The sequence below is a fragment of the Pseudoliparis swirei genome, chromosome 18, assembly GCF_029220125.1.
Source record: "Pseudoliparis swirei isolate HS2019 ecotype Mariana Trench chromosome 18, NWPU_hadal_v1, whole genome shotgun sequence".
Lineage (NCBI taxonomy): Eukaryota > Metazoa > Chordata > Actinopteri > Perciformes > Liparidae > Pseudoliparis > Pseudoliparis swirei.
Window position 1 is genome coordinate 25,551,448 of NC_079405.1, and position 26,767 is coordinate 25,578,214.

The following is a 26,767-nucleotide window of genomic DNA, read 5'->3' on the forward strand; positions in this document are numbered from 1 at the left end:
ACTCCTCAAGTGTCACTTTGCTTCATTGTTCGTGTCACGTCCGGGGGAAATTAGATAATTTCCTACAGCCCGCAAAGGCACCATAAAACAGCTGCTTTTGTCTGGTTGGCACTTCGCTGACCTCTCGAGTCACAACCCAAAGGTACAGTTGATTTCAGAATAAAAGTATAAATAGGCTGCAAACTTGAACGGAATACTCCCATAATTATAAACCAAAGAGATAGATTATATATATTTTTGGAATGTTTGTTTTTGTTTTGCCATGTATGTTGTTCTGCGGAAATTGAAGCACACAAAATATCTTAATTTAATACCTTTTAATTTATTTTAGGAGATGAAGTAGTACAAAAGATTTAAGTTTGAATTTATTAAATAAAACGACTTGATTTTTAAGAAAAATCTCTGCTCTATTTATTTAACGTCACAGTAAATCAAGTCATTTTTTAATTAAAATAAATTATTGTAATCTACTGCAGATTGTATTTGATACTGTGTTGATGTGCCACTAGGGGGCAGTAGAGGCCTCACCTTTCCTACAGGGTTTCCTTTCTGCTGGAGCAGTGGAGGTGGTTATATCTACAGTACAATATTTTAGGTTATTCATTGTTTTTCATCTGATTTTTTAAATCTGAATGTTTAGTTGATGCTCACAAATCCTCAATATTGGAAGTAAATGGACTGAAAAGTCGTCAGAGAAGAAGGGACCACGTTCAAGTTCAAATACTCATATTTATTCACATTTTGCCTTGTGATTTCTTTTCAGCTTTTCCTCTCAATATGTTCAAAAAGTTTCAATGAATCTGCATTGATACAATACAGATAATACTTTCTTTCAAATCTTTCAGTATGACAAATATCACAATACAACTTTCAAATATATAATATACACAAAAGATCATATAGCAATAACAAACCTGTGTATCCAAACAATGTTCAACCCCACAGATCTATGTTTTAAATTTTTGTTGAGATCCAAAATGTTATGAATAAAATAGAAGGATATGGAAAGTTTATGAGGTGTCACATGCATCATCTAGATTATTTCCATTTTCTGTCCTTAATTGTGATTTTCTGTATAACACCTGGTCTGAATGCTATGACCGGGCCTCTCTAGTAAAAGAGGTCGTGGATCTCAGTTGGACTTCCTGGTAAGATAAATAAATGAAAAGCATGTTGTCTTTGGTTTTAAATGTTTTACTTGGTATAAACATCATAAAGCTTAAATCAAGAGCTGAAACAGGCTAACATAATATTAAATGATACTGTCAGACAAAGCGGAATCACATGACTTTAACAACTTAAAAGCTACTTAATGGTAAATAAAAAAGGAGACACATTGGATGTTCGGAGGTAAGAATAATGCCATAAAGTATATCACTATCACACATGGACATAAATAAATACATTATACCCATAATGGCATGTATGTGGGTGAATAACGTATGAAAAATTAAAGCAATACACTCAAGTTCAACGAGAAAAACTAATTACCAAAGTAAAAAAGAAAGAGAGAGGAATGTTATTGCAAGAAAAACCACGTGCTAAAAAATTAACTGCGTGAACTGATGAGGTAAAGAGGGCTAAAACAAAAAAAATGAGGGGGAGAACAGTGTGTGTGTGTGTGTGTGTGTGTGAGAGAGAGAGAGAGAGAGCTCTCCTGGGTATGTCGCTGCGGGGCAGAGATAAGACCACCGCCTACACACAAAAGCTTGTTTTCTTGGGAGTTGGATCGTTGTCCCCCTAAAGTCCACCGGTGACACACAACACCATCCGTCACCCGGCCACGACCTCCAAACTGTCCAACAAGAAGCTCCGGGGTCAGCTCAAACGGCTCCTGTCGAGATACCGTCTCTACAGAGTGGGCATGTGTGTGTGTGTGTCTATGTGGGTATGCAGCTTTATGACTTACATGACACGACCACAAACCTGCTGCAATGTCCTCCTCTCTCTGTGTGTGTGTGTGTGTGTGTGTGTGTGTGACAGAGAGCGCCGCTGCCCTATAATTCCTGGCCTCCTCCTTTCATCTTGATAACCTCTTATCAGAGCAGAGCAGCGCGTCCCTCTCTGAGGCAGCAGCCACATCCCTGCCCAGCTGTCCTCAGACCTCGTTTCACTCTTTTCTCTCTCTCGTTTAATGCCACTCACACACACACACACACACACACACACAATTAGCCCCAGCGACAATCTTTTCATATATCTTTTCAGTATTCTTTTGGAGCCTACCCAGCATGCACTGGGCGAGAGGAACACAGGTGATACAGATTACTTCGGAGTTTTTTTCGATTCCCCTCACCTGTGTACTTCAAACCCCAACACACATCTTTAAACCTGCAACATAAACACAGGCAAAAAGAAAAAAATATCGTTCTCGAGAATTGCGCAACAGCGGCCTCTTTAACAGTAATTACATCCATTCAGAGTCATTACAAATCTTTTTTACCCCGTTAGATTTTTAATTTTCACTGGTCTATGCTGGGTGGGAATTTAAAAAATGAGATATAATAATAATAAATTGCTCACTAAAGGACGATGAAGAACCCACAGCTTCTGACAGAGGGACACTTTTATATTGACTTTATTCATTAATCAGTCAATTATACTTCTTAAAAATGAACTAAATATCATAATTATGTGAAAATGCCGCCAACAATGCAAGCATGATAACCACATGGGTCACAGGGGAGCCTAAAGAGGTCATGAGTGGACGACTTCCACACGCGATGACCCCTCAAACACGGACCATGAATCCGGCGGTATAAGGGTGAAACGTTTGAAGGAAGTAGGTGACTCAATTACAAACGTTATCTATATTGATTTGCATCCGACCCGGCAGACGTACTTCATCTTGCCCCCTCGCTACATCGTGAGTGTATCATTTAAATTTGTTTAAATTTTTTTTTAACCCTTGTGTTGCCTTAGGGTCATTTTGACCCGAATCAATATTACACCCTCCCCCCGCCTCTGGGTCATTTTGATGTAACCCTCCTGTTACCTTTATATTTACTAACATATTTTACCCTTTGGGTTCAATTTGACGCCAGCAATTAAAACCTCCAGAAAATTATTAGAATTAATATTGTTTTCCAAGTTTAAGTGTGAGGCACTTTATGTTTGTTTGTTGACTACCGAAAGAACACCGACATTAAACATTGAATGGGCTCAAATTAATCCTAAGGGGGGGGGAGGGTGTAATATTGATTCGGGTCAAAATGACCCTAAGGCAACACAAGGGTTAAGGGCCTCAATTATTCCCAACAGGTTTTTTTCTCCCCTAATTTCCCTGAAAACTGTAAATGAACAAAGAGGAAAGTCGAGGAGCTGCTTTGACTACCAAATGGCCATATCTCCCCGCCCCCCCTCCACCCCCCATGATTGCAGCTCCTCTCCTTGATTTGCATTACTGTGTTACACTCTTTTTCTGGACCGCAAAAGAAATTGAGTCTTTGCATTTCATATATTTGCTTTGTTCCGTCGACGCTCTTCTCCGTGTGGGGGCCGGTGTTATCAGGGGCCGTGTGCACATTTCATGAACAGCTTCTGCTCCGCCTGGAAGAGCCGTACGATGCCCTCTATTTGACGTTGATGAACGCATGAAATCATAGAAATATGAACCCAGTCAGATATTTCTTTCTATCTGCCACAACTCACAGTTTGATAGTGGCTAATAGTGTGTACATCATCAGATACACACATGTTATCGGTACACTAGGCCATAAAGGAACGAGCAGGGGATCCAAGATCTAAAGCGGACACCTTTAACCTTTCGCCTCGACATCGATGAGTAAGATCCTACGTGTTGGATGAATTCCACCGTTTGAAATTATTTGACTTTTGAGAGTTATAAATATGTCATATCTGCACCCTTCATAAGTGGCTTTTATTTTTTCTTCTCTCCGGCCCAGAAAAGGGGTGTGTCTTCCAAAAAAAACGTTGTCCCCAACCCCTCCCACGGACTGTCTCTTTAGCCCTGAACTTCTGCTGCTGGGAGGAGAAGTTGTTCTTGTAGCCGGCAGTGTGACAGCGAGGCAGACGGCCCACCTGGCTCCACACACCAAGACCCCCGAGCCTCCCATACCGCGCTCATCCACTCAGGTAGGTGACCCCTCGGCTCCTTGTTCCTGTTCCTGGACACCAGAATATAATCCCGAGTGAAGAAGATCTGTCTCGTGAAGGCAGAGTTGTGCATTTGAATCTTTCACTGCTGAGGTTTTATTTTTTTATACCTCACATTTGCCGGTATTTATTGCTCGGTGTTACTATGTTCAAGTCTCTCTTTCAAAATCTTCTTTCAGGGAAATTATAACCATCAAAATATAAATATACTTAAAGCATCACATGTTAAAGTATTTACTATGGAGCAGACCACCAGAGTTATATTATATATCACATTTAAGGTAGATCTTTACTCACCTCAAGACATTTAAAAGTTGGAGCCTGGAGGCTGCTGGTGGTGTTTTGGGGACTTTGCTTCTTTTTTTGGGGGGGCAGATGTTCTCTTGTTTCTACCTTTTCTTCATATACTATTATTGTTATATCATCTCATCATTTTATTTTTCGGTTATTCCTTCGATATATATATATTGCTACGGGTCTGTGTAACTTGGAGATCTAATAGCATGATCGTCATGACGATGACTGATCCACATTTCTTTCATTACTAACTCATTTATATCCAATTAAAACATTTTATATATATATAAATAACCATTCATCTTTTCAATCAGGGTGATACTTACACCCCAAGTTAATTGATTTAGTTTTTAAATGATTACATCTAAAGGAGAGGGTGTAAATGGGATTGTTATTATTATTGCCGCCTGTTTTCATCACTGCCTTGCTCAATGTGATGGTGCTTCCACACACACACACACACACACACACACACACACACACACACACACACACACACACACACGCCGCCGCACTGTTCTTATATTCTCTCACACTTCCAGTCCAACAGGTTTCTATGAATCAGAGAGAGATTAGGGCCGTGTTGGTACATTTATCATTATAATAATGCAGTCTATCAGATTTTCTCAGGCTTTATCTGACACTATCAGCCTCTTCTCTTTCCTCTTCTCTTTCCTCTAAACATGTGGAGCAATCGAGTGTTTCTCGAGTGTTTTCGCAGCCCCTTAAAAGAAAAAGAAAAAATAGATTTGACATTTTAGCGTTTTCATAATTCTTTTTTCCCCCTAAAGTTTCATCAGTTTTTTAAGAAGCGGTCTTCTTTTTAGTATATTTTTAGTTCATCGAATGGTCGTTGAATTACTCTCTATGACTAAACATTGAATCATGAGTTATTCACCACCACGGAAAGAAATGTGCAAATAACAACATCTCTCACTAATCGAGGAGGCTGGTGTGAAAATGTCCCATAATCTTTTTAGCAGTGTGACAGGGGGCTGCTGCTAATAGTTTTCACCGAGAAAACGTTTGTGTATGTGTGTGTATGTGTTTGTGTGTGTGTAGGTGTGTGTTTGTCCCCCCCCCCTTGTATAGGGCGTCCCCGAGGACACGTCTTTTTGCATTCTTCTAACTGGCACACACCTTTTGTAGAAAGGCCACCGAGTAACCGTTTGGTCACTGGCTGCATCGCGACATTTATAGACCCAGATATTTTTAGTTTTTTACTTTCAGCCGCAGTCAAATGAGGATCCTAGAAAAGGAAGTTTGAAGAAAGCCTGCTGTCGAGAGATCGCGTCGCTGATAACTTCCAAGTCACATCGGGGTCGATTTGAGAGAGTGTGGCGATAATAACGCAGCAGGCCCAAAATCAAAACAGTAAATCACACACGGTTATTGTGGCAAACGAATCGACGAGATCCGTTTCCAGCTTTTAAAAAGGAAAAACCTCAGACTCGGGAGTTGTCTCAAAGCGCTGTCGATCTTCTCACTCCGGTCGTGCCGCAGGTTGATCCGTCAGCATGGAGGATTTGTCCGAGCAGTCCCACTGGCCGTCTCCGTCTCTGCTCAGCTCCGATCCTCTGGCCGGTTTCTCCTCCGAGTCCGGCCTTCTGCCTCCGGGAGACGACGGGGAGGTCTTCTTCCCCGGCCCGGACGCGGACTACGCCGGCCTGCCCTCCTTCTTCTCCAACCCGAGCCACGGCCGGGCGCCGCCCGCCTACAGACACAGCGCGGGTGAGTGCTCCCCCGACCCTTTTCCATCTTCTCCTCCATCTTCTCCTCCATCCTCCAGAACATGATCTGACTTTTAATCTTGTCTTTTCCCTAAAAAAAAAGTCAGACCGGTGTTCACCTCCCCCGGCCTCCTCAGCAACCTCCAGCTGCTGGACGGGCCGGGCGGCCACTCCTCCCTGAGCTCGGCCTACGGCCACCCGGCCTCCGCCTGGAGCCCCCTCACCAAGACCCCGCTGCACTCGCACACCCCGACCTCCCTCTACAGCCCCTGTGTCACGCCGTCCTTCGCCGCCTCCAGAGACGGATACTTGTCTCCGGGCAGAGAGGGCAGGGAGAGCCCCCGGCTTCAGGAGGCCCTGAAGGCCGAGCGCCTCAGCCCTCTAGGGGGGTCGGGGGTCGGCAGCAGCTTCCTGAATCTGACCCCCGCTACTGGGAGCGTGTACGCTCCGTCGTCACACTGCCACCCGCACCTGCTGAGCCCGTACAGCTCGTACATGACGGGCCAACAGGACTACAACTCCTCTGCGCTCTACTCCAGCCCCGGAGCGTGGATCAGCCCCTCGTTCTCCCCGAAGCTCCGCAATAAGATGAGGATATCCACTCCAGGTGAGAAGATCGCTTGTTTCCTCACAGTTTATGATCCACAAATAAAGAGGTTTTAGGATTGAAACAAGCTGAGACATGGCATGAGGTCGTCCAGAGGCCAAAGGTCAACATTTGAACATGGGCAAGAAGTACTGAAAGTGAAAAATGGACATTTGAACATCTGCAATTCCATGACAACTGTATCAAGGAAGGACCTGGATATTGGAAATAATAACAGAATCTGATTCAAATTATTGCCGGATTAATCTCAAGGAAGATCTGTCTCCTAAATGCACATACATGTGATAAACCCATATATATATATATATATATATATACTACATAATGCAATATTTATTTTTGTTTTTTCAACAGAGGCCAGAGAGTGTGTGAACTGCGGAGCCACGGCCACCCCTCTGTGGCGTCGGGATGGTACGGGCCACTACCTGTGCAACGCCTGTGGACTGTACCACAAGATGAACGGCCAGAACCGACCGCTCATCCGGCCCAAGAAGCGATTGGTACGACCCGCCGAGACCTTTCATGGGCAACCGCGATCATTCAAATGAAATCCTTGCCAAAGCTTTTATTTATTGAAGTATTTTCTTTGAATGTGTTTTCAGATTGTCAGCAAGCGGGCGGGCACGCTGTGCGCCAACTGTCACACGAGCACGACGACGCTGTGGAGACGCAACGCCGGCGGAGAGCCCGTGTGCAACGCCTGCGGCCTCTACTTCAAGCTGCACAACGTGAGTTCATCATTCCAGACTCACACTTCACATTCATATTTTTTTCATCATAAATCTTCTCCTAAATAAGGAACTCTGCCTCCGTTCTCGTCCCCTCAGGTCAACCGGCCCCTCGCCATGAAGAAGGACAGCATTCAGACGCGCAACCGAAAAGTGTCCAACAAGAACAAGAAGAGCAAGAAGGCGGCCATGTTTGAGGCCTACTCGGATATGACTCAGCCCCCGCCGTCCCTGGACGACGACTGCGGGCCGTTCTCCGTCGGCCCCGGCGGGTCGCTCCTCGCCTACGGCCACGCGCCGCACCTCCTCCCGTCGCCGTCCCCGCTGCATCCCTCCGCCTCCTTTCAGTACGCACACCACCTCAACGCGGCCATGATGCCCACGCTGGTGTGAAACTGGCACCAGGAAGGGGCGTTTTATTTAGGAATCGAGGCCCCCCCCCCCCCCCCGCTCGCTTTGCCAGTTTTTTGCGTGCATTTGTACATATATGCGTTTGTACATTGGACCACTTGAGATTTCTGTCTATTTTCACTGTATTTTACAAGATGAGTGGGTGAACACACTGATGAGGGAATTGTTTCAGCTGTGAATAAAAACACTCTTCTCCATTAATCACAATGTGAGATTGTACTTTCCTTTTTTTCCCCTTACACACTCTATTTCCTATTTGCTGAATAAATATATCGTCAGATCGGAAATCTACGGAGGAAATCATTTTAAAAAAACGTCTGGCGGCTTTTGTTTTTTGGATTGCATTTGAATTCCCTGTTCACCCGTACTGCTCATGGAGCCGATCTCTCTCTCTCTCTCTCTCTCTCTCTCTCTCTTAATATGTACATATTTTTTTCATGTGTAATATTTCCACTCTCATGTTGAAAAGATGCACCAGGACACTAAAGTCTCAAATGTCCCAAGAATTCAGATCCTGCATTTAAGTAAAAGCAGCAATATGTTTTACCACCGGGTTAAAATGTTCAAGTCTCTATTAAAAAAATCTTCTTTCAGGGAAATTATAACCATCAAAATATCCTGAAAGCGTCACATGTTAAACTATTTACTATAACGAAAGACTTTTTCTGAGAAAGTCCATGTTGAGTACTCATTAACAGTGATGGAAATTACCAAAGTATTTCAGTTGGGCACTATCAGTTTACTGAGACTTTACACTTCTGCTCTGCTATATTTTTTACCATAAAGAAATTGATTTTTATTATCAGCTCATAGGAGATACAGATGCAGATTACACCCCCCGACAGTCCATCAAGTTCCAGGCTCCACCTTTTAAATGTCTTTACGTGAGTACAAATCTACCTTAAATGTGATATATAACATCTCTGGTGGTCTGCTACACAGTACATACTTTAACATGTGATGCTTTAAGTATATTTTGCCGGTTATAATTTCCCTGAAAGAAGATTTAGTAATGATTGTCAGTGTCCAGGTAATAGAGATAAAGATAGCGGTTTCACATCACACCGGACCCTCGTGGTCACAACTCATCAGATTGTCACTACGGGCGAGACTCTTTTACAGGATTTTACTGTAACAGACGACGGAAAAACAAGACGAGACGCGTTCAGTATGTTGTAATATTCCACCGTGTATGTGCCGTGTGTTTCTATGCAGGGCCGGGAGATGGCTGATAGGTTATCACGGAGGCCACAGACCCCAGAAGCGTCCACCTGCTGCTGGCAGCGCCGCGCTCTCACTCCCCGTCAGTTCGCCGGTGACGGGGTCGCCGTGTTCACGTCGGCTGTGATGACACCAGAGAGTTCAAATAAATCATCGGGTGTCATCTGAAGGCGCCAGAAGGAAGGACTGCGCAGGGCAGATCCAAAATATACTGTATGTGTGTATTGGTTTTTAGTTTGAAGAAGGACTAAATCAATGTGTCGTGCTCCGGTCGCATGGTTTCATAATCTGCAGAACAATGATCACACACACATCGCTGAGTGTGTGTTCACAGACGATTTACTACGGAGCGAAGAAATAAGACTTCATTTATGCACACACACACAAACACATGCATACATACACATACACAACACACACATACATACACACACATCTACACACAAACTCACACGCACACATACACACACACACGCATGCATACACACACACACACCAATACACATACACAACACACACACACCTACACACAAACACACGCATACACACACAAACATACATCCACACATGGATATACACACACATACACAACAAACACATACACACGCACACATACACACACATGCATACACGCACACACACACATACACATATACATACACACACATACATACACACAAACACTAATACACAACACATACACATACACACACCTACACACAAACTCACGCACACATATACACACACACGCATACACACACAAACATACACACACATGCATACACACAAACACACATCCACACATGGATATACACACACACACAACAAACACATCCACACGCACAAACACACACGCACACACACATGCATACACACAAGCAAACATACACACACACATGCATACACACAAACAAACATACACACACACATGCATACACACAAACAAACATACACACACACACACACATGCATACACAATCACTCCTATCAGTGTTTTGGTGATAAACAAACTTTGAAGAACATTTTGATGACGAACATTTTTCCAAGTTGCTCATCAAACACCGAGAAGAACAAAACTAATTCAAACTGATATTATCAATACTTTTCAAATAACCGATGATGACCTCGATGATGGGAACGTAATGTATTGATGAGGTGACACATGGGGGGGGGGGGGGGGCACGATGTTTTCTATTGGGATCGGTTTACAACACGTATCCTGAATCTCAGTGAAACCTTCGTAATCCACACGGTGAGATCAGAATTATTAAAACAATCACAAGACGAGAAATAAAGTGCAACCAAAACAAACAAAAAAGAGGCATTAAATTGAATGTCTGCTGTTTATCTGGAGCTGTGGCCGCCAGCTCTGCTCTGAGGGAAATGGCAACAAATGACGGGGATAGATTAGTAACCACAGGCCTCCTCAAGTTCACTCACGAGCCATCCGTTGGCGGCCTTCTCTCTCTCTCTCTCTCTCTCTCTCTACTCCTTCACTCTTTTTCTCTTTTCCCATTCGGCCAGTTTTATCCTGCAGAGCTGCACGGCGTCCTTAGCTGTAGAGGGAACTGTTATAACCGGAGAGCAAGAGTTTTGATAATGACTGTATTATTATTGTTTTGACTCTCTGGGAGACTCAATTTGAAATAGAGATTATAACCATAATTGGTCAAATTGATGTCTTCGTCGTGTGTATTTTTAAACATCAGCTTTCCTGCAGGAGAAACAGACGGATGCATTTCCAGAAGATGGAACACATGGCAACACTATGAAATATCTACAGCCAGACATCAATTGGGGAGCTAAATAAATGCGCGTGCCACCGCCTGACGTACGACACGCTCATCTAGAGACGCGCGGTACTCGTGCACCCCCTGGTGGTAAGAAGACGGCACTGCAGCTCCAATTTTCCTCCCAACTGACAGGATGTAAAACTCTCCACGCTGCAGTTGAGAGATAACGCACGTCACGTGCATGTATGTATGCGTGCGTGTGTGGCTCATATTGTCATGTAAAGAGCTGGTGCATATTGTGATGGCTGAATATGAAATGAGGGAGGCTATGGAATAAAGAATATGGGATAAAACACTTCTTGTAAAATGAGCCTGTAAATGTGGACATATGATGGGAATAGCTTCTTATCCTGTCTCGACATACATGTTTGATTAAAGAAACGTTATAGAGTTTGATGTATCCTGTCATGTTAATATTTGGGGTATTTTTTTTTCATATAACTAAGAAGTTTTGCTATAGTTGATATGTTGTTTATGGGCAGGCATTACTCTTTTCAGCTATGCTGAATATGAATATGAAGCGTCCCTTTTTAAAAATACAATCTTAACATTACATCTCTCAGAGATATTACTTTGGAACCAGACTAGTGCTTTAATTGATGTTATAAATAAGACATTGTAACAGGAACATATTACAGAGCTGTGGGATTCCTATGAGGAGGGGAATATGTTTGCACCATTACAGTTTGTTGTACTTTGGGTTTAGCTTGACAATGTATTTATAGATTTTGACACTCGATCTATAAATAAAATAAAAAGACACTAGAAAAACATAAATAGATTTATTTCTTTAAGCATGGCCAACACTCCAGTACAGTCAACCAAAGGAGCTGAGCAATACACAGTGAAGATGAAGCATAACTTATATTCTGTCTGTCGGTTTGTAAGTAATCAAAAATTGGTCCTTGGATAACTGCTCCACTGACTCTTAGCTTATCCGGTTCATTTAAAGCGCTTCCCGTCAGAAGAACAACACGCTTTAACTAAAAAATCAGCTGTCACACACACACACACACACATGCACGCACACACACACACACAAAGAAAAAAGAAGAGGACAAAGCAGGGTGTGAAGTGTAACAACTCACCAAGCGACATATTTATGGCTGCACACCCACAAACTTTAGCCAACCCACATTCTGTCAGTGCACAAGCAGACTGGGCTGTTTATGTAAACATCAACTATTTAGTTTGACTTTTCTTGGCGTGGCATCACACGGGGTGTGTGTGTGTGTGTGTGTGTGTGTGTGTGTGTGTGTTTGGGCGAGATGACAGCGACTTCACCGCTTCTTGCTGATGGCCATCCCGCCGAGCACTCCTATTAGCAGCACCACTCCGACGAGCAGCCATCTCCTCAGGGTCTCCGGAGACATCCTCGCCTCTGCAGCGCCGACCCGCCCAAAAATCTCGGCAAAGCAGTCCTGGAATGGAAAAGAGGAAAAGAGAGAGAGCGAGGGATACTTTTAGTTATTGGGACAATGTTAAGGTTTCTGTCGATAAAATATGAAAGAGGTACCTACACTATTTGCATATAAATTTATATGTTTGCATATACAATATGCATGTATGTCTTGGTATTTAAAAAAAAAAGTTTTTGTAAAATACGTTTTTTAAATTTGTATATTGATGTATTGTGATCGTTATGTAGACAATGAAAAACTAAATATATTGTTCACAAAGTAAGTTAAAGTGTTGAAATTAAAATGACGAATTTTTGGTTTGCAGTGGAACGACATAAAAAAGCGAAACTAAATAAAGTGGACTGATGAATATCAACGGTTTTAAAAACGTGAGAAACAATGTCATCAAGCACAAATCCTCTGGAAACAAGTTGTAACTGCTGTGACTCTGAGCTGCTCCGTGAAAATCAAGCCACAACCTCTCCGCTTATTTTTGCCATTAAACGGCCGAGCGTCCCTCGACGCGGTAACGGTGCTTCGAGCGCCCGCTGCACGTCGGGCTCATCCCCGGCCGACTCACCCATCCTCCCTGGCCCTGGATCCACGCGCTGATGTGCTCGTCCAGGTACATGGTCATCCAGTCTGCGATGCGGGAAACCAGCTCGCTCATGTCCTTCTCGACGCAGTCCACACACAGGACGCTGCCGAAGGCGAACAGGCCCACCACGCGACCCCAGTTGACCCCGTCCTTGAACACCTCGTCCATCACGCTCTTAAAGCTGTGGTAGGCCGTGACGGGGGTGATGTTGAGCTGCGAGGAAAGGTCACTGAACGCTTGCGTGAAGAGCATCTCGAACTCATTCGCCGAGTCCCGCAGAGCCACCTTTACAGCCTCCATGTCACCGGATGGCGACGGCGTCCCCGGCTGGCCGCCGTCATCCCCGCTGTTGACCAGCGAGCCGTTACCGGATGCCGGGTTGGCTCCGTCTCCCTCCGTCCTCCCGCTAGCGTCCTCCTCTGGCCTCAGCAGAGAGGTTGGGTAGTTCCTCTGCGACAGCTTGTAGCTTATGAAGAACTCCACCAGCTCTCTGTTGATGTTCGACATTATTTCCACAAAGTGAAACCTCCGAAGCACGGCCAGTCTAACGCGTCCCCATCTGTCCTCCTGCCATTACACTCAGTCTGCCAGCTTCTTCATTCCTGAGGTTGCTTCTCCCTCAACAGCAGACTGGAGAGAAGAGGGGGAAAAAACTTACATTAATCAATGAAGGAAAACATTTGCATGTGTTTTCTTCTCTCTCTTCCTTTTGTTGCATCCATTGTTTTAAATTAATTGATGCACGTGAAACTCTTAAACACTTTGTGTAATCCATCACAGAGAACATCAATATCACAATATCATCGCATTGATCGATTCAAATGACCTCCACAGCACACCAACACTGTATACAATGTTGGTTTATTTTACTACTACAAAACACATAACTGACAACTAATGGATCCATGCAACATGAAAACTGCAGAAAACATTATAAAAAAACAAGCGCCACTCGCGAGCTCAAAAGCAGCATTGCACGTTCGGCATTATGAAATCCAGCAGCACTAAATAATTACAACGTACGTGAAACGCGTCAGCTCTGAGACCCGATCTGCCACCTCTGACAGCTCCGGCTACACGTCACGTAGAAACTACCTAGGTTTAGCTTCGCGTGCTAACTAGCTGTTTTAATAAACAGTCCACAGGAAAACGCGTCAAACCCGAAAACCGAGCTACAGCCGCGGGCCGTGTGAGACGTCACCGTCGTTGACAGTTATACTTACAACTATTCAAATGTTGTTCCTCTTTTTCAAAGTGCAGCTATGGAGTTACTGAAAGCTGGAATGGTGAATGCAGACACAATATGGACATTTTTGCAACGGCAGTCTGTGGCCTGGACTGGGATGCACGCTGGCGGTTGGCCAATACCGCTACTGTACCAGCCTCAAGTCCCGCCTCCTCCGGCCGCTGCACCAATCAACGCTGCGCCCGACAGAACGGAAGTTAGGAGGCACTTGAATGCTAACTAATTGGAAAAGCATGTACGTTTGTTCTAGTGTCGTAATGTTAATTTGATACTAAACCATTCTGGAATCCTGGCTTTAAAAAAGCTATATGTTTTATATTTAGTTCAAAACGGAGTCCCTAGATTGTAAAACATCTGCAATGTTTTTACTTGATTAGTTAAGCCATCTGCACTTTAAAAAAATAGTATTACTTAATGTATAGACAAAAACTTGTAACAAATGTACTATTACAAAAACATGTATTTGCAAAACATTTGCTATAATTTACTCTTTCGGAACACAGCTATTAAGCTTAGTTTCCATTACTTTAATTTTAAGAATGTATCAACTGACTTCATTAAAAACTATTTTGTTGCTCTATTTAAAATGTAATGCTCCAGTTTACTACAGTGTTTAAAAAAAACTATACCTGTTGTATAAACACTTGGCATAAATGAGCATCGTTAGAGATTGAGTCATTGGAGTAGGGAAAGAAAAAAAAACAAATGTTTTTATTAATCAAACATTTACTAAAACATGAACATAAGCGATTAGCATATCCTACACATTCTAAATGTGAAATGACAATATGATACAGGTATTTGTCAGAGGAAAAAAAACAAAAAACATGGAAGTGGGGAAGTAGGCAAGCTTTCATAAATTTGGTGACAATTAAAAGTGAATAGATTGCATGAAGAAACTAACAAAGAGGAAAGGCTAACATATATACAATGTCACTTATGCACTACACTGTAACTTCTTCTTCCTTTTCTCCAGCACTGGAACTGGGCCAACATCTAGAACTGAACCGTTTGTCACCCGGTGCCATTTTCCCAACCATTTGTGATTTTTTTCCCCCCTCCATCTTAATGTATACACCTTCCTTCAACACACCGCTAAGCAGCGACACTAACAGGAAGTCGTCAAAGCATTTGCATTCCCGTCCTGCAAAGCGTTCTCGCTCTCCATAGAGGAATCGACCGTGTTCAAAGGTTCCGTCTCTTCAATCAGGTCGGCTGCCTCCTCAGATTTTACATTCTCGTCTTGGTTTGCGTCCACACTTCCGTTCTCAGTGGGACCGTCCTCTGTTTCCGTTTCTGGCTCAGGCTCTGGCTCACTGTCTGAGTCAATGGAAATTGTCTCTGTGCATGTACTGAGTTTTAAGGTAGAGTTTAGCGTCTCACCCCGCTTGGTTTGGCCTCTGCTTGGAGTGCCAGACTTGAGGCCTCCAGATCTCCCTGCGGAGGCGACGCCGAGATGGCTCTCCACGAAGATCAAGTCGTGCTTCACTTTGTTCACAGCGTCCATGTCGTAGCCGAGCAGCACCGACAGCTTCTTGGACTTGCATTGTCTCTCACAGATCTTTCGCTTGTTTGTAAAGTGAGTGGCAATGTCGGATTTCCAGAGCCACAGACTCGCAGAGAGCTTCTCCTCTTCATTAGAATTGAGGTACGGTCGCCGGTTGAAGTAGGAAGTCAGGAAAGCTTTCCTGGCCTCGTACGTCTTGTGCTCGTAGCTTCTGGGATCCAGAGCGAGGCCAACGGCGTCAAACTGATTCCCGACAGTTGTGGAGGAAACTTTTGACTCCTTGCTCAGTTTCATCCTCTTGGGGTTGGACATGGCCTGCGTGGACGGCTGCCTTTTGAGGAAGCCGGCCCCCGATGAGTTGAGGGTCAAGGCGGACTTGAAGCCCTGGCCTGCCTGGTTCCTACCAACCGCCCTGCACTGCACAAGATGCAGCGTGATTGTGGAGGCCACCATGTTACTAGTGTACACTCCCAGGCAATGAATGCACTTGTAGGTCATCTTTTTTTCCACGGGATGCATTGTTTGGAGCACTTGGTGTCTCTCCCTCAGATGAATGGCCAAAGGGTCCGCGATGGGACCTTTGATGATGGTGAAACACAGGGGACACAGACTCTTCCCAGATTCACTCTCGTGCGCCAGTAGGGGGAGTCTTCTCGCAAATTGATCACTTTTCTGGATGGAATTGCCGAATTTCACCGGGGATGGATCACTATCCTGGGCGGGGTCAGACGGATCTTTATCACTGGCGGAGTCCTTCATGTTAAAAGTGAGCACAACAAGCTGTACGACACTGGCCGTATCTTGTTTGAGGGTGAGATCAAAGGTTAGAGGTGACGAATTAGGCGGTCCAACAAAGTCATCTGGATGAGACGTAGCAACATGCTCGATGATTTTCTCAACATTGTGGAAAACAGAGTGGCACTGTAGACAGGTGAGCCCGTGGATCAGCATGTGGTTCAGCAGGGTATCGCTGGGCAGATAGCGGTTGCAAAGCAAACACTTGCTGGTGAAGTTGTGTATTTTCATTACGTACTTAGCAAATGCCCAAATTCTCTTTGCCTTGTGTGCACTCTCGAAATGAGCGTTGTAAAGGTTTTCTGGGAAAAGCTCATTGCAAACTGTACATATCTTCCACTTCTGGGTGTGTGCAGTGTTTCCACCAGCAGGATTAGTTTCAGCCACTGAGCTGTTGCTAGAAACTGTGGCGCGTATCTGACTGGCTGTGATGAAGGGCTGCATCTTAACAGCAGGGGTTACTGGCTTTAAATAGCCAATAACCGACTGTGCCATTTGGTCAGTTCTAGGTTTTTGGCCACTGAGGGCGAGAGGGGCCTTCTGAGAAGCAACCGGTAAGAGTTGAGGCTTGGAGACAATAATGTTGGCATGACCAATCATGGTGGTTACTTGAGCACCAATGCGCTCGTGGTACTCTACAACATGCTGTACCAGAGCCTCATAGCTGCGAGTGGAAAACTGGCAGCGCTTACAGAGGATGTTGTTGCCATTCACAGGACTAGCCCCATTTTTGACAGACGATTCAGGAACCATAGCGAAATATGGTGAGACAATATGCCGAAAGTGTTCTCTGTAGATGTGCCTTCTCACAACATTGTAGAGGCCGTCCCGGAAGGAGCATTTTTTGCAAAAGTACATTGCTTTCTCCATACTCTCTCCCGGCTTCCACCCATAAATCTGGCTGCTCTTTGCCTGTCCAGATCCATGTGGGTTTCCATACTTCTTGTAGTTGGGTGCGTGGAATATTTTCACATGAGTCTCCAAAATTCTCTTGCTTGCCGTAAACGTGCAGTATGGACAGTTGATCAGAATTTTACTCTCAAAGATTTTCCTATGTACATTGCGGAAGTGATTCTTGTAGCCTGAGTAGTATTTGGAAGAAAAGGGGCACTCTGTGCAGCAAAATGGCTTCGATCTGTATTCCTAAAAAGACATTTGAGAGAGAAAAAAGGCATTAAGATAAATACGGTGGCTTGTGTGGTCGCATTTATAAAGCCTGTGGGCACAAAAGTAAGATTCACCTGTGTTTTGGAGTAGGATGGATCCCATGAACAGATATCAAGGCAAAGAGTAGCCTTGACATATTGCTCATCAGGACAAAACTCTTTGAACTCCTGCAGAAGGATTTGAAAAGTTAAAAGCCATATGGTTATAATAAACAATATGTAATTTACATACAATCAGGCACGGTTGATACCGTGCAACAACGACAAAATCAAATCATCTGTAAACACCATAATGAGCCATGTTTTTAATTTTTAATTGAGAGCTTCTACTCACAACTAAAATAAACTCACCTCGGCTGCCTCCTTGCAGTAATCCAGTCCAATGTCTTCAAGTGCTTTCTTCACTTGTTTCCTCGCTCTCCTAATTCGTGTCAGGTTATTCACTGGAAGCTGATACATCTCTCCTGGCAAACAGAAAATAAACTGCTCATTGTTTTTGGAGGGAATTTAAAAGCCAAAACGCAGGCAGTAGAGGTACAAATAATTACCAACTTTAAAAAGAGATTAACTTCACAAACAGGCGACACGCCCTTTCAACGCGTGTCTCTGCCGAATAAATCACTGTCGACGGATTCACTTATGGCTGGGTTACTTTCTCCGTGTTCAGCCCTTCAGTTTTCTCCAGCGGCCCAGCGTCGTTTCAGTGAACGTGCTTCAACTTCGTGTTAGCTTCAGTTACACAATGAAACGGAGCAGGTCGGAGCCCTCCCCGGCTCCTGCCTGTCCGTCATCTGGATGCACGTTTCAGCTATACGACGGTCATTGTAGTTTAACAGCACATGTTGTTAGCTTTCGTATGCTATCAGCTACGTTAGCTGCGTCGGCCGCTAATGTCCCCTTCAATACCACAACATCGCTTAGCTTAGCTAGCGCCAAAGTTAGCGCCGCATAGTCGGTTACGGTTATTTATTTCCTCATTTTCACCGACGAAATCAGTCGATGCGTTTTACTCACCTCGCGATCCGTCCGGGGACTAGTTTCGTACGGGTCTCTTCGCTACATAAAATTGGGAACAAAGACGCTGCCCGGCTGGTCGGGACGAACGGAACGAACTGCGATGGCGGTCGCTCTCCTCGGAGCCGGTGCGGACGCTCGGCTCCACGGCGAGCTAACGATGCTAACGACGCTAGCTAGTTATCTCATCTGCTTTGCAGTCGCTACTCGCTGGCTAGTTGGAGGATTGAAAGGCGGTGTAGAGTGATGCACAGCTCAGGAAGACTCCCAGACGGACGACCGCCAATACTACCAGACGTAATTTGAGTAATTATTGTATTAGCACTGGTGGTCGGGCCGGGCTGCTAGCTCCCGTTACCTATTTCAAGAGAGCCAACTCTCAATCCAAAATGGCGACGACAAAAAGACGGAAGTCGTAGCAGGGAAGCTGGGCAGGGGCTGGCTCATGGGATGGACGGCCCGAAGTTAGTGTTCATCGTGGTTACGTTATGACCGTTTTATTTACAGTTATATAAAAAAAGCTAACGTGTAGCGTTATCACGCAGGAAGTGAGGTATCCATATTTATTTATTGATTTGTTAAGAAAAACACGTTCTCCCTCAGAAGTTACTACATGACCTCTGCTCTGCCCATGCTCGGCTATATTCAGTCTAGGTTATAATTGATTTTTTATTTATTAAAAAAAAACATTTCACCATGTTATATTTCATTTTCAGCAAATGCATTTGTGTCCAATACAAGAGCTAGACGGACATTTTGTTGTCATTGCAGCGGTTCCAGAACTTCCAGAACAACGGTGCGAGGCCCCGTCATCACCAGTCTGTTGACCGTCCTGTAGTCCAGGTGGAGAACACACTGTCCGTTCACCTGGCACACAAACTGCCGCACCTGAAGAAGACGATGTGTTTTTTTGTCACAGAGTGAAATATGATACATTCCCATTTTCACGTGTGGAACTTATATCTGACCTTAACTCCTGCAGCTGCTGAAGGGCTTCCAGGGTCAACGGCCTGCACATAACAGGGAGCCATGCCTCGGACAACAAAGCCCCAGCCCATGGCATCTCCTATCACCTGTCATGAGCCAAGAGTGAGATAAATTACACAATCTGTAGAAATTAAATGGAATAATGTATTATTAGTGAGATGCAACTACATTAGTCCACATGGAATAAAGTATGTGTTTAGTCTTGTTTCGAATGTAAACTACGAAGGAGCCAAAGTATTTAAATGCTTTATTTTACTTGATTGACACATACGAATTGTATTGTGTTGACATCACAAAACATGGAGGAAAAAGCTCTCCCCAAGTTTCCATTTTATAAGAATGTTTTTGTTTTGTCCCTTACTGTATTGTATGTGCGTTACATAATGATCCAGTTTTCATGTTTGGAGAACGATTGTTTAAATTATTCCGAATGAATGTAAAAATCCTATAAATGTTAGCCCAATCCATCATCAGGTCTGTAAAGTAACTCACCGTCAACACCCTCTTTATTAAAGGTGCCCCAGGTGCGAATAATTCTTCACACGTAAAATTTCTCCTCAGCACTGTAAAAGTGTTGAAGCAGTTCAGACATTTAGACCTCAATATACACAATACTTTTGTCTTTTTAAAGACATTTTTGAAACATTTCTCACATGAATATTAATTTCACACTTGCCTGATTTAGGATTGAAACTCACTGAAGCCAAAGACAGCTGGACCAGAGGTGGACACCCAGAAGAGTGAAGCTGAGTGGAGTTCAAGCTGCCTCTACGCCCACTGGTAACCTGCTTCAGGTCTTTACTTAACCTCACTGTCGGTACATTAGTAGTAACGTTATAATATGATATGTGATATAACGTTGACATTCACAACAAATTGTACAAAGTGCCAAAAGGGCCAGAATGTTCTTTTTACCGGACTGGAAAGCACTGTTGCCATCCTGGGGCAGGCTTTTGTGCAGGACAAATGGACTTTCCGCATTGCCGTCCTCTTGCGTGGACACTGCCACATCTTCGTCGTCACCTTGTACCTTCAGCAGTTCAGATAGGCGTCGTCTGCGTCGGAAATTGATGCAGAACTGATAGAGCAGTCCACTGTCAAAGAAGTCATGCTTCTTTGCCACTAGTGGTGGGAGTGGGGGGAGAGAGAGAGGGCGCAAAACATCACGGTTTGCAGTTTAATGGGATTTTTCCCAGAAAGAATTGATGAGTGCACTTGCTTTTGATTGCACAAGTCCCAACTGGCCACTCACTGACAGCCCGCTCATTCCCGATGCCAGACATCAAAAGGGGTCAACGAAGGGCTGCCCTCACCGTGCTGAATGATGCCATGCTCCTGCAATGCGCGGCACAGCTCCAGACCCCGGCACCGGCTCTCCGCCTCCCCGTTCTGAAGGAGCCAGTCGATCAGCTGGCAGCCAGCAAAGGAGCGCTGATATGCGACGGCGTGCTCCTCCCTTAGCTGCAGAATGGACTTCTTGTCCCCGATGAGACTGAAGAAACGGACACGCGGAATCCGATGTGTCATAAACACACAAAATTACTTTGGGAAAAGTGCCGGTCGACGGTACGGTTCACGGTCAAACAAGAGCACGCCAGCACAAAGTATACAGCAGCTCTTACTGTTCATACAGCCGTTGTCCTCGCATGAAGATTTTCACTTCTCTATTGAAGGGAAATGTGCCATCATCCTTGCGGAAACGGTACAGGAGTTTGGCGTCCTGCAACATTGGCCTCTTATCACAGACTAAGAAAAGGCAACGAACAGTTTCTCTTAAGTTTTTTCTAAATAACGCCACGACAACATTTTCCCTTTTTTGCCTTCCAATATCTCGCCGCTGACACTCGTGTTATTGCGTCCTCCTTACCGTGGTGGAGGATGTCGTGGTCCATGAGGTGCTGCATGAGGCAGACGGCCGTTGCTCGGTCCGGAGCCTCCTTGTGGCTCACTAGCCAGTCTATAAGTTCCTCTGCCACGAAGCAGTTCGGGTACGTGCGCAGGTGGTAACGTCGGTCCTTGATCAGTTTTCCGTCGTGGAGCCTCAACCTTGAAATTAAGTTAAAATCAGGCATATATTAGCCTTGAATCTCCTTCAAGTCTGACCATAGACGAGCCATATACACCTCTCTCTCTCCCTCTCTCTCTTCATACCTGAGTTGTTCTCCAGCAATCATGACTTCTCCTTCATTTTGCCTGGCGACGGCTTTTCTCCGAATGCTACTTGTTCGCTCCATGTTTGTTACATGCGGACTGGACGGTTAGGTGAAGCCGACTCTTTAGTTATGGCCCTTTGGTGTTTACAAAATAGCCATTGGAACACACAGAACCCCATTTGCCATGTGGGAAAAGGTGTTGTGTATACAGAAAGGGAGACAGAGTTGCCTCCGCCAAAATAAAACTGCCCAGTGTTGACATGTGTGTTTTCTCTTCATCCTTATGAAGCTATCGCTGGTTTTGTTGTTGGCAGTTTCGATGGCACACAGAGGTCACATTTCCTTTTATTTATTACACGTTGAGAGGTGCAAGTGACTGTTGTTTTCCACATGATAGCCTTTTGCTAATTGTCTTCATGGTGCTAATTGGCCAGCTGCGGTCAGTTAATGGATGCTGTGACAGTCTAGGTAATCTACGGATGTTACAGCTTCCTAGAAGACGCGTCGTTATGGGTCCGCAGTGGATGAAATTGAATGAGGTCAACATTTTAAAAGGTGTGCCATTGACGGTGCTCGTCCTCTTATCTTATCGTGGTTTCGGCATCAGTTTTTTGTAATCGATGGGAACACAGGTCATGTAAAGTGAGTCTTGAGATGTGACCGCGTCTGTGCTTCCAGACATTCGGACGGCATATCAATCCTGTCGACATCGCAACGGAAATGGCCGCCTCAACCATAACCACCTTCTAAAAAGCATGACGTGTCGGGTTCGTAGGTGGGTCGGCACCGGGGGCCACGTAATGCCCTCGGTTCCTGGATGCAAATACAGTGACGCCAAGAGCTGTTGTTGCCATGACAGCTTTCATTGTTTATATTCCTGTGTAGAAATTCAATGTTTTCAGGAGATGCGTCTGTCTTCCTGCATGTGTTTTTGTGGCATGCTATGATCCCAGTGTCTGCTGGCGATGTGCTCGTAAGCGGTTTGCATCCTAACTTTAGCATAATATTCCCTGAGCCGTCCTCACTCAGTCCCACTGTCTCCTCTTTTCCTTTATTCCCAGCAACTAAAGCTGACTGAAACAATACTGCTGCGTTCTTGGACAGCATTGTCTATTGGTTTTGGCTCGAGTCATCTGTCTTGTCAGGAAAGCTTTCACTATCTTTGGAGTAAGCACTGCCAGAGAAGGTCATCTCGGGGCAGGAACATCCCTTAACCCTTTGTGCAGCCGTGGCACCTCTGGACACCGCTAGGGGTGACGTCCCCGAACCAGAAGGCACATCCTGGAACATACCAGGTTTTTATTGTGCCAGAGCAGAGAAGTTGCCGAGATGTTGTCAGCGGCCTTCCTGATTTATAGTGGGATGCTGTGGCTGTCGGGGCTGAAGGCCGACCTTCTGTAAAATCAACACGTGTTTCAGGGCTCTCTGGAAATAATTCAGAATTCATTCAGCACTCGAACTCTCAAAACAGGACTGATGGAGGCTGGACATATCCCCAAAACAAATCATATCATCAAAAAACAAAAGAACAGATATATAGTCAAATTTGCAAGCAGCAACGAACGGGCCTTTGCACCTTAGTGCACGTCGGGGCTTCTGAAAATTCAAGCAAAAATCGAAATGGGTTTAGAGCATGGTTCCAAGAAACTTTTTTTAAAGTCTCCTTGTGATACAAATTTGCTTTCTCATTGGTTATTTTGTTAAATATCTTGACAATACAAGCAATTTGATAGAAAACCATAGCTTTTGATGAGTTTTGATAGGTTTCATCCAATGATGGTCCACAGCAAAGTGTTTGTAGGAGGCGCTAGCAAGCCATTTTGTCATTATGAAAGTGAGAAAACTATAATGATAAAGCCACAAAAAGGCATTTAAATGGCAGAATAATAATAACCATCACAGTTTCAATAGGGCCTTTGTTGTCGGTGCTCGGGCCCTAAATAAGAAAACACAGAACAGAAGGAACTGGACAGCCCTGTTTCTAAAAATGTTGTTATCTGAATCGATTGAACAATAAGAAATGTTTGACTTGTATTCAAGGCATGGACACACACTCAATTTATTTGGACAAAAACATAACCTTGAGTTTGCTGGCCACAGAAGTACAGATGTTCCTCTTCAGAGCTCGGAGTGGATTTGTAATATCAGGACTGCTGCGGTGTTCGCTCGTGGCCACCAGGTGGCAGTGTTTCCCTGTGTACTCACGAAAACAGCACAGCGAGCACAATCGTGTCAACGGAATTGTCTTCCAGCCTCCTTTTTTGTTTTCTTTTTTTGTTTGTTTAAGTAAAACGAGGCAGTGGCTGCAATTTATATAAATCAGCACAAATTCAGTCATACATTAAAACCAAATTATGGCTGAAAGAAAACAAATAATAATACAACAAGGGTGACCCCACCCTATATGTTTAGCATATATCGGATTGGGGAAAAAACAATAAAAGCACAGCCTGGACGAGCCCGTGTGTGAAGGTATTTGACCGGGACGTATTCACACCGCGATGAATCTAAACAAACACATGGGCATACGTGCAAAATGGAGGACAAGTCAAACAGTTAAAAAAGCATATTGCAGAAGATGGTGTTCCGCTGTGCAGACATTTATAGGTTTTGGTCAAATGATCATCACGAACAGCCCGTTGGAGGGGGGGGGGAGGGGGTACGGGGGAGGGAGGGGAGGGACCGACTCGTAGCGGCTCCTATGCAAATCGCCCCTCTCAGCGTGTTTTTATTGGAGAGCGGCGCGGAGGTGTAGCCTGGAAGGCGTGACATCATGCCAATGCAGCTTTATGAAGAAAGTGCGCTTCTCCGGGAGCAGGCAGAGAGGTGCGTCCAGTCCGCTGGCGTCATCGGTGGACTTCTAGCGTGCGGCGACTGAAGCCAACACACACACACACAAGAAGAAGAAAAAAAGAGAAAGAAAAAAAAAAGGCTGCGCGGTGCAGAAATTCTCCAGTTCGTTTTCGCACAGAGTTTGATAAGGTGGGAGAGGCTTTTTTTTTCCACGCACGCGTGTTTCTTCTTCTTTTTGTGTGTTCCGATCCTTCTGAACTGAAATCAAAGTTTGGGATTACTGCCGTTTTTTCGAAAGTGTAAGCGCGATTTTTTTTTTTTTGCTGACTGTATGAAATAGCTGTGGACATTCGGAGCTCTCTGAAGAGACCAGCTTTTTTCCTTCTCCTCCACCAGTCAACATGAGCGATTCACATTTGGGACTGCAGAAAAACCCCATGGATTTCGTCAGCGACTTCGACTTGATGAAGTTCGGCGTCAAGAAGGAGGCGATGCAGGGGATCGACCGCTCCTTCGTCGGGCCATGCAGCCAGCTCCAGAGACCGGACTCTGTTTCCTCCACCCCCGGCAGCACACCTTGTAACTCGGTACCCTCATCGCCAAACCTCAACCCGAGCGAGCAGAGAAATAACCCCGGGGGCGACCAGTTCTGGATACCCAACAACGGGGGTTACCCTCAGCAGATGTACCCTCAAGCTTTCGGGCTGACACCCGAGGACGCAATGGAGGCCCTCATCGGCGCCACGGCGCACCAGGGACACCCATCCGTGCCCCACGGACACCAGCCGCCCCATTACCAAGCTGAATACGAAGGGTACGGCCACCTCAACGAGCCGGTCCAGCACTACGCGGGACTCCCGGGTCACTCTGACATGCAAGGCATCCACAGCAGCCACTGCCAAGAGCCTTATATCAAAGACGACATGGGCTGCGCGTCTCCGGAGTCGCAGGACGACGACGACGACGACCAGGTCCTCGGTGCGCACCACCAGCACAGCCGCCACGACCGGCTGTCCAGCGCCGACAGTCACTTCTCCGACGACCAGCTGGTGTCGATGTCCGTCAGGGAGCTGAACCGGCTCCTCAGAGGCCTGGGCAAGGACGAAGTCATGCGTCTAAAGCAGAAGCGCCGAACCCTGAAAAACAGGGGTTACGCGCAGTCCTGCCGGTACAAGCGCGTCCAGCAGAAGCACGTTTTGGAGCATGAAAAGACCAGCCTGGTGTCACAGGTCGAGCAGCTGAAACACGAACTAAACAGGCTGATGAGGGAGAGGGATGCATACAAACTTAAGTGTGAGAAACTGTCCGGTGCAAACTGTTACCACGAAACTGGGTCCACCAGTGACAACCCATCCTCACCCGAGTATTTAATGTGACTTTGTTTAATATTCCTGCAGATTGCTATACTTTTACATGGGGAGGCATTATGTTGACAGCTCGCCTTTTCTGCTCCTTAACAAACAAAGCCTGTGGATCCGCCAAGTTGTAATTAATGTTGGACAAAAAGGATATCGCTCAAATCATTGTAATAGATACGATAGGCAACAAGTTATGACCCAAAATTACAATAAAGCATGCATGCAGGACATGCATGAAATGTTTTTTTGTTTTTTTTATACAGGCGTATCTGTATTTTGTCTGAAAAGACATACTTGAAATCTGAGAATATTTCCTTTTTATTGATATACAACTTTAATCCTTCTGCATTAGTTACTCCTCAATCTTCATATTAGTGATTTTTGCTTTGCTTAGTTTTTGTAGCTCAAATTATATTTCGTGTCCATGCTTCCTTAAAAATCGACGACATACAAAGAAGAATTATGTTTAAACAGCATTTCTATTATTTTTTATGAAGCTGATTCTGCTGGACAGATGTTTTCCTTATTTGCTTTTTCTTTTTAAGATAATATATGATTATGCAAATTGTTTTTCATCCACTATGTTTTTAATTTGCTATGGATCAATAAAACTATTGTGACTTTTTAAAATTGTGTCTCCTCGGCTAATAGAATTACTTTCTCACGACAACAAAAACTGTCCACGCAGGGAAATATTTCCGCTCCCTCAAATGCTCAACCGTCTTTCAAGTTTCTATCACACCGTATAGTATTGAAATGTCTTATTCCTATGAGAGCAATACCAAAAAAACTAAATGTAAATTCACATTCGCAATATATACAAATGGAAAAAAAATACTTTAGAATC

At 44.7% G+C, this 26,767-nt stretch overlaps 5 protein-coding genes across 6 annotated transcripts; 2 read left to right on the forward strand and 3 right to left on the reverse strand.

The window, feature by feature from the left end:
- Positions 1-3,989: 3,989 nt before the first annotated feature.
- On the forward strand, positions 3,990-8,096 carry gata1a (GATA binding protein 1a). The gene is made up of 6 exons (XM_056437434.1): positions 3,990-4,095; positions 5,917-6,144; positions 6,247-6,750; positions 7,105-7,250; positions 7,353-7,478; positions 7,578-8,096. The coding sequence occupies exons 2-6, from the start codon at positions 5,931-5,933 to the stop codon at positions 7,869-7,871; spliced, it is 1,284 nt and encodes a 427-aa protein (XP_056293409.1). The 5' UTR covers positions 3,990-4,095; positions 5,917-5,930; the 3' UTR covers positions 7,872-8,096.
- Positions 8,097-11,670: 3,574 nt separating this feature from the next.
- Positions 11,671-14,316, reverse strand: LOC130208699 (bcl-2-like protein 1). The gene is made up of 3 exons (XM_056437970.1): positions 14,125-14,316; positions 12,884-13,531; positions 11,671-12,324 (listed from the first exon to the last, which is right to left on the reverse strand). Exons 2-3 carry the CDS (start codon positions 13,406-13,408, stop codon positions 12,184-12,186), a joined length of 666 nt encoding a protein of 221 aa, XP_056293945.1. The 5' UTR covers positions 13,409-13,531; positions 14,125-14,316; the 3' UTR covers positions 11,671-12,183.
- Positions 14,317-14,831: 515 nt separating this feature from the next.
- adnpa (activity-dependent neuroprotector homeobox a) lies at positions 14,832-19,002 on the reverse strand. Of its 2 annotated transcripts, none has more exons than XM_056437969.1 (4): positions 18,630-19,002; positions 17,967-18,074; positions 17,691-17,783; positions 14,832-17,592 (listed from the first exon to the last, which is right to left on the reverse strand). In XM_056437969.1, the coding sequence occupies exons 2-4, from the start codon at positions 18,072-18,074 to the stop codon at positions 15,256-15,258; spliced, it is 2,538 nt and encodes an 845-aa protein (XP_056293944.1). In that variant the 5' UTR covers positions 18,630-19,002; the 3' UTR covers positions 14,832-15,255. The 2 variants fall into 2 exon arrangements, with proteins under 2 accessions (XP_056293944.1, XP_056293943.1); XM_056437968.1 differs by having other exon boundaries at positions 17,967-18,079.
- A 389-nt stretch (positions 19,003-19,391) lies between these two features.
- On the reverse strand, positions 19,392-21,850 carry si:dkeyp-97e7.9 (DEP domain-containing mTOR-interacting protein). The gene is made up of 9 exons (XM_056438416.1): positions 21,768-21,850; positions 21,484-21,662; positions 21,239-21,362; positions 20,930-21,108; positions 20,532-20,738; positions 20,293-20,427; positions 20,109-20,179; positions 19,598-19,702; positions 19,392-19,517 (listed from the first exon to the last, which is right to left on the reverse strand). The coding sequence occupies exons 1-9, from the start codon at positions 21,848-21,850 to the stop codon at positions 19,392-19,394; spliced, it is 1,209 nt and encodes a 402-aa protein (XP_056294391.1).
- Positions 21,851-24,184: 2,334 nt separating this feature from the next.
- Positions 24,185-26,550, forward strand: mafbb (v-maf avian musculoaponeurotic fibrosarcoma oncogene homolog Bb). Its single transcript, XM_056437450.1, has one exon. The coding sequence runs from the start codon at positions 24,964-24,966 to the stop codon at positions 25,936-25,938; it is 975 nt and encodes a 324-aa protein (XP_056293425.1). The 5' UTR covers positions 24,185-24,963; the 3' UTR covers positions 25,939-26,550.
- Positions 26,551-26,767: the final 217 nt, after the last annotated feature.

Coding starts and splice junctions, on each gene's coding strand:
- gata1a (XM_056437434.1), top strand. CDS start 5,931: ATGGAGGATTTGTCCGAGCAGTCCCACTGGCCGTCTCCGTCTCTGCTC. Junction 6,145..6,246: donor CGCCTACAGACACAGCGCGG/GTGAGTGCTCCC, acceptor CTAAAAAAAAAG/TCAGACCGGTGTTCACCTCC. Junction 7,479..7,577: donor TCTACTTCAAGCTGCACAAC/GTGAGTTCATCA, acceptor TCGTCCCCTCAG/GTCAACCGGCCCCTCGCCAT.
- LOC130208699 (XM_056437970.1), bottom strand. CDS start 13,408: ATGTCGAACATCAACAGAGAGCTGGTGGAGTTCTTCATAAGCTACAAG. Junction 12,325..12,883: donor TCCAGGGCCAGGGAGGATGG/GTGAGTCGGCCG, acceptor TTTCCATTCCAG/GACTGCTTTGCCGAGATTTT.
- adnpa (XM_056437969.1), bottom strand. CDS start 18,074: ATGTATCAGCTTCCAGTGAATAACCTGACACGAATTAGGAGAGCGAGG. Junction 17,784..17,966: donor ACTGCAAGGAGGCAGCCGAG/GTGAGTTTATTT, acceptor ATCCTTCTGCAG/GAGTTCAAAGAGTTTTGTCC. Junction 17,593..17,690: donor CATCCTACTCCAAAACACAG/GTGAATCTTACT, acceptor ATGTCTTTTTAG/GAATACAGATCGAAGCCATT.
- si:dkeyp-97e7.9 (XM_056438416.1), bottom strand. CDS start 21,850: ATGGAGCGAACAAGTAGCATTCGGAGAAAAGCCGTCGCCAGGCAAAAT. Junction 19,703..20,108: donor TAATAAAGAGGGTGTTGACG/GTGAGTTACTTT, acceptor GGCTCATGACAG/GTGATAGGAGATGCCATGGG. Junction 19,518..19,597: donor CAGCAGCTGCAGGAGTTAAG/GTCAGATATAAG, acceptor CGTCTTCTTCAG/GTGCGGCAGTTTGTGTGCCA.
- mafbb (XM_056437450.1), top strand. CDS start 24,964: ATGAGCGATTCACATTTGGGACTGCAGAAAAACCCCATGGATTTCGTC.